Source organism: Solanum stenotomum, chromosome 11 (assembly GCF_019186545.1).
Source record: "Solanum stenotomum isolate F172 chromosome 11, ASM1918654v1, whole genome shotgun sequence".
Classification (NCBI taxonomy): Eukaryota; Viridiplantae; Streptophyta; class Magnoliopsida; order Solanales; family Solanaceae; genus Solanum; species Solanum stenotomum.
In genome coordinates, this window is record NC_064292.1 from 7,207,753 (window position 1) to 7,218,946 (window position 11,194).

The window sequence follows — 11,194 nt, forward strand, 5'->3', positions numbered from 1 at the left end:
TCATTTTCTGGGGCCTCCCTCACAAATATACTTCCAGAAAACTCATCAAATTCAATTCTACACATTGTTCATATCTTGCACGCATATCCTTCTTCTTCTTCACTTGAACATTTATGTAGTAGTAACTCAAACAAATAAAATTGATTAGCTCAATTTTCATCAGTAACTCAACAATGGTTTCTTCTCTGTTGGTACTATCTCCACTACCAACTCCTCAAATTCTTTCAATCTCATCTTCCTTACATTCTTCTCTACCTTCAATCCCTTTCAAACCACACAATTTTCTTAGAATTAGAAGAAAAAAAAATAGGCCAATTTCATCTCCTTTTAGAGTAGCTGCACCCCCAACAACAACACCTTTTTCAGCTACTGAAGAAGAAGAGGAAGAACAAAACCTAGATTCAAAATCTAGTGATATTGAAGATACACAAAATGATGAACAAGATTCGTCCTCGAAATTCTCTTGGAGAGATCATTGGTACCCAGTTTCATTAGTTGAAGATCTCAACCCGAGTTTACCCACACCATTTCAGCTACTTAATCGTGATATAGTTATCTGGTTTGATAAATCTGGATCTCAGTGGGTTGCTTTAGATGACAAATGCCCTCATCGTCTTGCTCCTTTATCTGTACAAATCCAATCGACCCACTTCTCAATTTTGCTTCAAAATGAGTCAATAAATACACCTATAGATCCCGAATTTTTTGAGTTTCATATCTGAACTATCACGGGTACGAGCTTCCTATAATTGGTGATAGTTCAGTATGAAACTCGAAAAAATTGAGATACTTTATATGTGTTTTCGACCCTTTACTCCTATAAAGTTGAAGAAAAAAAGGGTTTTGATATATGGGTGTTTTTTTATTTTTGTTTGTAGGAAGGGAGATTAGATGAAAATGGGGATTTGCAGTGTTCATATCATGGATGGTCATTTAATGGATGTGGTTCTTGTACAAGGATACCTCAAGCTGCATCTCAAGGACCTGAAGCTAAAGCTTTTCAGTCTCCAAGAGCATGTGCTACTAGATTTCCAACTATGGTTTCTCAAGGATTACTCTTTGTTTGGCCTGATGAAAATGGTTGGGAGAGAGCTCAGGCAACAAAGCCACCTATGTAAGTTTCTGTTGATTCTTGATTAGTTTATTAAACTAATACCCTGATTGTTTAGTAATCATGTGAAGTTAGGTTATATTATACTAATTGATTATCTTTACTATATAGTGACTTAGTTTATATTATACTAATCAGTGAATGATCTTAGTTTATATTATACTAATCAGTGAATGGTGATCTTTACAATAGTGACTTAGTTTATATTATACTAATCGGTTATCTTTACCATAGTGACTTATTTATATTTATACTAATCAGTTATCCTTACTATAGTAAAAAGGGGAAGCCCGGTGCACAAAGCATCCTATATTTACGCAGGCCGCACCTTAAGGGATGTGATGTAGACAACCTACCAAGCATTAGTGGTTGCTTCCATGGCTCAAACCATTATCTTTATATTTGTACTAATCGGCTGTCTTTACTGTAACAACTTATATTATTGTACTTATCAATTATCTTTACTATAGTAAGTTTATATTTATAATAATTGGTTGTCTCTACTATAGCAACTTAGTTTATATTATACTAATCAATTATCTTTACTATAGTGGCTTAAGTTTATATTATACTCATCGGTTATCTATACTATAGTGGATTAAGTTTATATTACACTAATCAGTTATTTTTAGTATAGTGACTTGTTTAAAATATTCTTCTTATTTTATTGAGCTATTGCTCGATAACGAGGTTGATTTGGTGCGTTGAGAGGGTAGCTCAGTTGGTTGAGGTCCTTCATGTGTAGTTGAAGGATCAAATCTCATTCCCCAAAAAATAATTTTGAGAATGCATTGATCAAGATAATGAGGCTGTTTTGGTTTATATTATTATTGGTAACCTAAGTATATACTTTTAGTGGATTTAAAATAATTTTGATTAGTTGTTTGATGGGATATTTCTAGGTTGCCTGAAGATTTTGACAAGCCTGAGTTTGCAACAGTGACAATTCAGCGTGATCTGTTTTATGGCTATGACACTCTCATGGAGAACGTCTCCGATCCTTCTCACATTGATTTTGCGCATCACAAGGTACTTTTTGCAACTTTTTTGTTCCCTTTTGGCTTCTAATATAATTAAGAATCCACTTTCAGACCCAAGGTTTTATCTACTTCTTCCATAATTAATTATCAAGTTGACTAAGCTATGTGTTAGTACTCAAACTCAGCCTGACTACTTTACAAGTGTAGATCAAATTTCGCTCTACTACTTGCACGTTAAGTTGAGCATAACTATAGTATTAGACAAGCATGATATGTTGTTCAAACTAGTAAGATAGCTCAAGCTGAAGTGAGTTCAACTAATTTGCAATATGGAACCTAGCGCAAACTGGTTACTAACCTTGATTTGGGCCTTCAGAGAAAGACCAAAGATTAGCTCAATCGGCAAACTGAAGCTCTTAACTGTACAAACTTATTTTTTCCACTATTTTAGATAGCCACTCCCAAATTATGCAATAGAGACTCCTTCCGTAGCACTATAGTTGATCCGCTATATTCGCCGAAGATTCTAAAAAGAATATCAATTATCAGGGATACATTTTAAGCTAATGGGTAAAAGGGAGGTAATCTAGAGCTATGAGATCATTGAGACAGTGTTTTGTTGTTTGATTGAACTTTTAGATAAGACACCATCCCATTCAAATAGAGGGGCTTATGTAAGTTTACTATATAGAATGTGGTGTATTTAGTTGGGGACTTGGGTCGAAACAACTAGATAACTGAAAAAGGAATAAATAAGTGACGCCTGTAAACTTGGATAGAATATTGATCATGCAAGACTCAGCAGAGCTATGGAGGTCAGGCTGGTGAAAGGCGTGTTAGTTACTGTAGCCAATCAGAAATGGGAATTGATAAATCAGAGAATGTTGGTGGGGTTGGACAGAGAAGTCAAGAAGCGCAATAATCAGATATGCAGGAAAGGGACTTCTTCTTTTCTCTTCTGTACATATGCATCTCTTTGGGAAAAACAGTTCTACTCCATCTTGACTAGCAATAGCATTAAATTGGTCAAGAAGCACAATAATCAGTTACATTTATTACTAATGAAGCTGTCAATCTTATTATCTATCTTGTGTCTCTTAAAACCCATGGTCATTCTCTATTGTTTAGGACCAAAATTGCCCTCAAGTTCCTAAAACAAGCTTGACTAGCAATAGCATTAAATTGGTCCTTTACTATGCTCTACTTCCTACTTCCAAGCGATTATATTCTCTTTTAATTTAAACTATTAGAACTTACATTAAATGAACATCAATCATGTCTCAATCCCATACTAATTGTTGTCTGCTATATGTATCCTCTTATCTATTCCGCAATTCAATTCATTTCAATACTCAATAATTTGTCTTTTAAAATAACTCAAAAGTTATAAAAAAAAACTAAGATTATTTAAAATTTACATTTATTCTTACGCTCATACAATTGTATGAACAACTGAAAAACTTATATTTTACAAATATGCCCACACACAGAGTGTGCCATAATTTCTAGTTTAAGATCTATCCTTACATGCTAAAAATGAATAGTCTTCAGGTTTAGTTCTGAGTTCTCATAAGGTAGGGGTTGTTTGGTTTTTGAGTTCCATATAAATTTGAGCCCAAACTGTTTTACATGTGAAGAATGTGCTTTTTGAGCTTCTGAGACAAGTAGCTCGCTCTGCTTGGCCAAAACATATATGACGCATTTAAGGTCGTTCCTTGGAGGATTTTCTCTTTATATGGAACAGATGGTATAAAGGTTGTAGCTTTTGAGTGTTGCTCATTGTTTTCTACAAATTTTCATAACCTTACTTTATGTGCAATTATTAGGTAAAGACATACTTGGAGAGCAATAGGTAGAAGTATACCACGGGAATCTTAACTATCACTCTATGACTTCAGTGCTACTTTTATCAATTTATGGATAGTTTTTCGATCTTACCATCTTAAAAGATGAAGCTGACAGGATTAGGCTCTCCAGAGTCTGGATGCTGAACAGCATGCTTTGACTCGGATGTTGTTTCATATTCAGCTGACAGGATTAGGCTCTCTGGAGTCTGGATACTGAACAGCGTGCCAGACAGTCCTTAAAAATACCTAAACAGACAATGTTGTGTGTATCTGTAAATATAAATTTCAGAAAGCTCTGAAGTAGAGCTTTCATCTTTCGGTGGCTAAATGACTTTAATATTAGCAAAGGGCTTCAGGTATAAGACAACAGAATACAGTGTATAAATAGATGTGCATTTTTTACTAGAGTGATACTGCTGCAGCTTGCTTAGTGTGTCCAACAACACAAGTCTTTTAACTTATTTATTGATATTTTACAGGTTACTGGAAGGCGAGATAGAGCAAAGCCCTTGCCATTCAAGATGGAGGCATCTGGACCTTGGGGTTTTGCTGGTGCAAACAATGATAAACCAAAAATTACTGCAACATTTGTCGCACCTTGTTACTCAATGAATAAGTAAGTTTGACATCTTAAAGTAGATCATCTTTCTTGACTATCAAGGCAAGCAATCATGTATCAATCAATAGTAATTAATCATCTTTAGGTAGATATGCTTGCATCACTTTTCTCTTTCTCCTACTTCACAGAGTCTGTTATCTGCCAACAAAACGAAACATTAGTAGCATTATGTATCTATACTCTATGGTTGTGGAATTACATCCTGTTCAAGACTTGGGTTCTTCAAGGTTAATAAATGATATCAATTGTTTTAATCATCTAGTGTAAAGTATTTTTATATAGAAATCATGGGTTGATAGCTTTCCAGACCTGGTGCATGGTTTGTACGAGGCTTTGCACATCAATAGATGGAAGTTCGCCATGTTGTTGGTGTACATGTCTTTATATCTTTGTATGAATAACCTTTTCTATGTAAATATTAGCTCCATCCATGCTGCAATTAGTATGACTAAGATCTCATTGGAATTTTTTCCAGAATAGAGATCGACACAAAGCTTCCAATTGTGGGTGATCAGAAGTGGGTGATATGGATTTGTTCCTTTAATGTACCCATGGCACCAGGAAAGACCCGGTCAATTGTTTGTAGTGCTCGAAACTTCTTCCAATTTACAGTGCCTGGGCCTGCTTGGTGGCAGGTAATAATGCTTCCATTTTACAATTATCTCAGGAAATTCTACTCTTCTATGTGTGTGTTATATTTTCCTAGTGTCTCTGAGCTTATGTGCTTCAGCAGCACTTCCATAATGTAAACTGGATGAGCCAAGTTGACTTATGACTGCTACTCTCTCAATGTGCTGATACTTTGTTATCTAAGAGAAACCGCAAATGATTTAGATAGAAGCTCGTATTCATGGTGGGATCAAAATGATCTACACTTTCCTTAGTAGATGCTGTGACTGTTCCTGAAACCTTTGAAGAATAATCCTTTTTGTAAAAAACTATTACTAATATTCATCTCTTTTTGGACTTTTATATCATTCGGTTGGGTGTTCGAAGGACGATGAATTCTCAGAGTTCAATGGTAATATTTTATCATAACGACAGAGAATTTTCATGATGTGTTGGCAATAGGTTTTTCCAAGATGGCAAGAACACTGGACTTCAAATAAGGTATATGATGGGGATATGATTGTTCTTCAAGGTCAAGAAAAAGTCTTTCTTTCAAAGTCAAAGGAGAATGGTACTGATGTCAACAAGGAGTATACAAAACTCACATTTACACCTACTCAAGCTGATCGTTTCGTCTTGGCGTTCCGAAATTGGCTTAGACGGCACGGCAATAGTCAACCTGAATGGTTTGGTAGCACAGACGATCAACCACTGCCATCTACTGTCTTATCCAAACGCCAGGTACTGATTCTTGGACTCCAATCTGCTACTCTTCCTATGGTCCATTGTGACTAAAGCCAAATTTTCATGCCACCAAAAGCACACAACAACTACTACTACTACACCTCAATCCCAAACAAGTTGGTGATGGTTAACCAAAAGCATACAAACAATTAAATGTTTTCTTGAATTGTTCCTTATTCTAAAACTTCACAAATTTACAGATGATGGACAGATTCGAACAACACACACTCAAATGTTCATCTTGCAAAAATGCTTACTACACATTCGAGAAGTTGCAGAAGTTACTAATTGGTGCAGTAGTGATATGTTGTGCAACTGCAGGCATTCCTGCAGATGTTAACCTACGTATTATCTTGTGTTCCTTGGCAATTATAAGTGCTGGGCTGACATACGTTATGCACGAATTACAGAAGAATTTCATCTTTGTTGATTATGTACATGCTGAAATTGACTGAATGCTTCCCCAATTGGCAACCCAACACAATTTTTCTTTCATGTATATAACAGATTCTGATTTGTAAGTATTGTTACTTTGCTTAAGATTCAGAAACAGCACAAAAGGTTTGTTCCTTCTTTTTTCCTCATATCAACATGAATGGTAGATAATCAACCCAAATTCAATAACATACAAAAAAAAAGATATAACAGAAGCAGCTGCATTGGAGAAAACACACATTCATTCATATTCATTACTGTTAAATTCAAGTACAACCAAAACCTACAAATCTAACATAGATTTTTCAACCAAACATAAGAAACTACCTTTACATTCCCCAAAATACCAATTACCCCACAACACCCCATTACATCTAAGAACTAGTAAACTTAGTAACAGCCTTAGTTCCTTCAGAAACAGCATGTTTAGCCAACTCACCAGGCAAAACAAGCCTAACAGCAGTCTGAATTTCCCTTGAAGTGATTGTAGGCTTCTTGTTAATCCTAGCCAATCTTGATGACTCCTGAGCAAGTTTCTCAAATATATCATTGATGAAACTGTTCATAATCCCCATAGATTTGCTTGAGATACCGATATCTGGGTGAACTTGTTTCAGAACCTTGAAGATATAGATCTTGTAGGTTTCAACACTCTTCTTAGATTTCTTCTTCTTCTTATCAGCACCAGAAGAACCAGATTCTTTTGGCAACTTCTTCCCTGCTTTTGGGGTTTTTTCAGCCTTTTTCTCCTCTGTTGGCTTCTTCTCTACTGGCTTTTTCTCTGCTGCTTTAGGAGCCATTGGAACTGAAATTGAGAATCTGAAAGTGGGTTTTGAGTAAAAAAGAGATTTGAATTGAGGAATTTGAGTTTGTTGATGGAGGGAAGAAGAAGAAGAAAAGGCGGACATTTTATAGAGTTTGTTTTTTTGGGGTTTGAGTTTTGATTGGTTGGTTTGGAGTGACGCGGATCATGAATTTGGACCGTTGATTTGAACGCAGAAAGGACGGTTGAGATTTTGTCGATTTGTAGTTTTGAAGGATCCACGTGGGGGATTTTTATTGGTTGTATGTAGTTTGCGCGGATCGTTGATATTTACCGTTTGATTAAAGGAGTGATTTAACGGTAGATTAAGCCTCTGTGAGGCGTTATAAGAATAAAATAATTTGGAGGGAAGGGAAAAAAGCGATTTTACATACATAAATATGTCATTTAACTTTCGTTAACTGATATTTATGATTTTTAATTTTGAGTATCCACGAATAGACATTTAAACGTATATATAGAGTTTGAATAACTAGACTCACATGTCTTATGTGTAGAGCCGTCAATATGGGCTGACCCACCCCATTCGGGCTAGTCCATACATGCTTTGAAATTTGATGGTCAGGCCAGACTAGCCCATTTTTGGTGTGGGCCAGAAAATGGTCGACTCAGCCCACAAGTACGTGGACTACGGGATTGTCAGGTCAGCCCTCTTTACGTAAAAATATATTTTTTATAATTTTTTAAATTAAATTATAATTAAAAATATTATCATAAATATCGACAAGATAATATTACATGGTGTTAGTGTTACTACTTGTTAATCAAATCCACAAATAAAATTATCATTATAATATTTATTAAGTTTGATTTCAAGTAAAAGTATAAATAGCTAAATAAAAATATAAACCAAATTGTTTTCCAATGATCATAATAAAACACAAAAAATTATGACAATATTCCATAGGCTACGGTCTATGTAGTGATTCCTAGAAATTTTAGGGAATTTTTATTTTACGTAATATGTATTTTATAAACATAATTTGTATTTAAATTGTAATATTTCAAAACTTTAAATTGATTTTGAGTTTAGACTCTTGTTATTTTTAAGGGCAAATTACAGAAATCACACACTTTTAAGGCAAAATTACAATTTATCCCTTAAAAGTTTATAATTACAGAAATCCCTCAAATGGATACAATAATTTAAGCGCTGATACATTAATCTGATGCGCGAGATACATTATTCGTTAAGTAAGATACATTACATTTTATACATGATACACTAATCTGATGTACATTTTATACATGATACACTAATCTGATGCGCAAGATACACTAATCTGATGCGCGAAAATGAGGGATTTTGGAGATTTGTAAAACTTATAGGGGATAATGGTAATAAGTGAACTAAAATGTGAGATTTCTGTAATTTTTCCTATTTTTAATACTCTATTCTATTTTTTAATTAATTTTATTTGGCCCACGGCCGACCCTATCCATATTTCTCAAGCCCCACAAATCGGCAGGCTTATTCAGGCCGAGCAAAAAAGCCTTTTTCTTAAATGGGCTCCAAAAATTGTAGCCCAACCCTATCAAATCCCGGGTTAGGCCAGGCCGGCCCAACGGGCCTAGCCCATATTGACGGCTCTACTTATGTGTGTCGATTAGCGTGAGATATAATCGAATTGAGTTGTATATGTCACGTATGACGTGTGTGTCTACCTGTTCAACTTTATACAAGTTTAAGTGTTTATTTGTGCACTCTAAATTAAAAATCGTAAATGGCAATTAATAACAAGTTAAATGACACGTTTATATAAGTTGTTGATGCAAATTGATTTTTACACTATTTGAGTGTGTCTTCCATAACACATTGCACATTTGATTACTAGCTATTCGTAGATTCTATATTTCTAATGTACAATCCACTTATGAGATTACATTAGATATGTCATTGTTGTTAATTTGAGCTCGAATCTCACCACCATCTTTCATCACATTGAGTTAGGGATAAGATACAAGTTGTACATTCTAAACTATGATCAAATTTTCAGAGACACACTTTAAATAAACTAAGGTCTTATTACCCCGAATTCATTTGTTTGTAATTTTGTACACCTTTTGTCTTACGTGGCACACTATGTGTCTTCACGTAGTTGAGGTGCGTGGGAGATGCTTGGATGCCACGTAAGCTAAAAAGGTGTACAAAATTACAAATAAATTTGTTCAGGGGTAATAGGACTTTAGTTTAGTTAAGGTGTATATCTGAAATTTCGGTTATAGTCTAGGGGATACTCGTGTCTTATCCCATATATGTTAAGGTGTACTATTTATCATCTTTCACAAAGGCTACGACATTTTTCATCAAATCCCATCAACACAATAAAATAAAAATACAAATAAAAAAGTGCATTGCAAAACAACATAACATTTATTAAGTTTAAGTTTTTTCATGATTAGATGGTCACATGATTATATATTCGACATATGGAACCAAAGCAAGTAGAGATACATAACTAGGTAAAGTTCCAATATAAGGTCACAAAGTTGTACTATAATTAGTTATTATACTATTTATCATATTTCACAAGGGCATAATATATCTTTCAAGCTAGGATAATTGATTTTTACATCGATTCATCAAAATACAAGCACATCAACATTTTACAACAAAAAATAGGTCCATTACATTACAAACCAAGTAAGTAAATTATAAAACCTAGCTACTAGCTAGTTAGCTCATATGAGCTGAGTATCTTTCGTAAACAACTTTTTTACCCCAGGGGTAGAGATAGTTATGGCATGCGTACATTCTACCCTCCTCAAGCTTGAGTACTTATGGGACTACTCTGGATATGTTATCGACTTATCATGGTTATTGTTGCACTAGCTACCTTGCACTTTCTTTTATAAGTGGAGTGTGTCCAACAAATAAAGAAACATGCCCCATAAGCTTGTCTTTTCTTGAAAAAGTAGTACCACATGAACATTGCCATTTCAAATCACCACAATGTTTCTCATGAGTTCTAAGATCAGACAACACAGAAAAATTCTTCTTGTTGCATCTCTTACACACATACATTTTAGGACAATGACTTCTCTTGTAATGATTCTTAACACACACCATTGATTTCAATGGTTGAAACTTCGCGTGTTTCTTGTTCCACCTACAACCTTCTTGAGGACACGAATATTTAATCGTGTTACTACTTGATTTCAACAATCCATCGCTCATTGAATCATTGATTCTCTTCATAGGATTACTCAATGCAGCACTAGACTTATATTCATCTCCATGAGCCCTCATATGCATTCTCAAATTTGCATCCCTTTTAAACCCTTTACCACAAATTTGACAATAGTGTGTATACTTTGCCAATAAATCAGATGCATCTAACTCAATAATATCATAATTATTTTCTTCATGAGTCACAACTTTCCCTTTTGAAGTACTCAATAATAATTCCCTTTTTCCAAAATCTTTACCATAATTATCATGACTAATAGTGCTACTAGCTATAATAGTACTACTATTAGTAACATGATTTTTGGTATCTTCATGAGTGTTACAATTAGAATTGTAATTATCCTCATACCAATCATAATCTTGAAGCAAATGATCAACTTGACCTTGACCATGACCATGACCATTTTGAGATGGTTCGCGATATCTACTTGAATTCTGACTGAGTGAGGTAGAGTCTAGGACAATCTTTTGGCAAGAAAACATGAGGGAAGAAGAAGTTGTGATGATTTCTTGGATCAAAGTTCCCATATTCGCGATGATCATAGATATTGACTCAGGAGGAGGATGGATAATCGTTTGATTATCCGGTGTAATAAACATGGTGGCAAGTGATTGAACTTGGTGAACTTTCTCTTTGAGAAGAGATAAGTTGAATAAAAATGAATGTTGTTGATGAGAATTATGGACTATAGAAGAAGAAGAAGAAGAAAATATATCTTCTTGAATATTATTATGATGATGATTTGATGAATATAATGGTATGTTTTGTGGATTATTAGCACTACTATTTGTCCCTTGAATCATTTTCAAGAAACCCTAATTTTTTTCTTGAAAAC

At 34.5% G+C, this 11,194-nt stretch overlaps 3 protein-coding genes across 3 annotated transcripts; 1 reads left to right on the top strand and 2 right to left on the bottom strand.

Moving 5' to 3' along the window:
- Window positions 1-64: 64 nt before the first annotated feature.
- Window positions 65-6,366, top strand: LOC125844498 (pheophorbide a oxygenase, chloroplastic). Its single transcript, XM_049523814.1, has 7 exons — window positions 65-629; window positions 879-1,114; window positions 2,014-2,140; window positions 4,418-4,554; window positions 5,033-5,192; window positions 5,629-5,907; window positions 6,111-6,366. Exons 1-7 carry the CDS (start codon window positions 174-176, stop codon window positions 6,363-6,365), a joined length of 1,650 nt encoding a protein of 549 aa, XP_049379771.1. The 5' UTR covers window positions 65-173; the 3' UTR covers window position 6,366.
- A 210-nt stretch (window positions 6,367-6,576) lies between these two features.
- Window positions 6,577-7,231, bottom strand: LOC125844507 (histone H2B.2). Its single transcript, XM_049523823.1, has one exon. The coding sequence runs from the start codon at window positions 7,143-7,145 to the stop codon at window positions 6,720-6,722; it is 426 nt and encodes a 141-aa protein (XP_049379780.1). The 5' UTR covers window positions 7,146-7,231; the 3' UTR covers window positions 6,577-6,719.
- Window positions 7,232-9,625: 2,394 nt separating this feature from the next.
- LOC125844502 (protein SENSITIVE TO PROTON RHIZOTOXICITY 2) lies at window positions 9,626-11,194 on the bottom strand. The gene has a single exon (XM_049523816.1). The coding sequence runs from the start codon at window positions 11,160-11,162 to the stop codon at window positions 10,002-10,004; it is 1,161 nt and encodes a 386-aa protein (XP_049379773.1). The 5' UTR covers window positions 11,163-11,194; the 3' UTR covers window positions 9,626-10,001.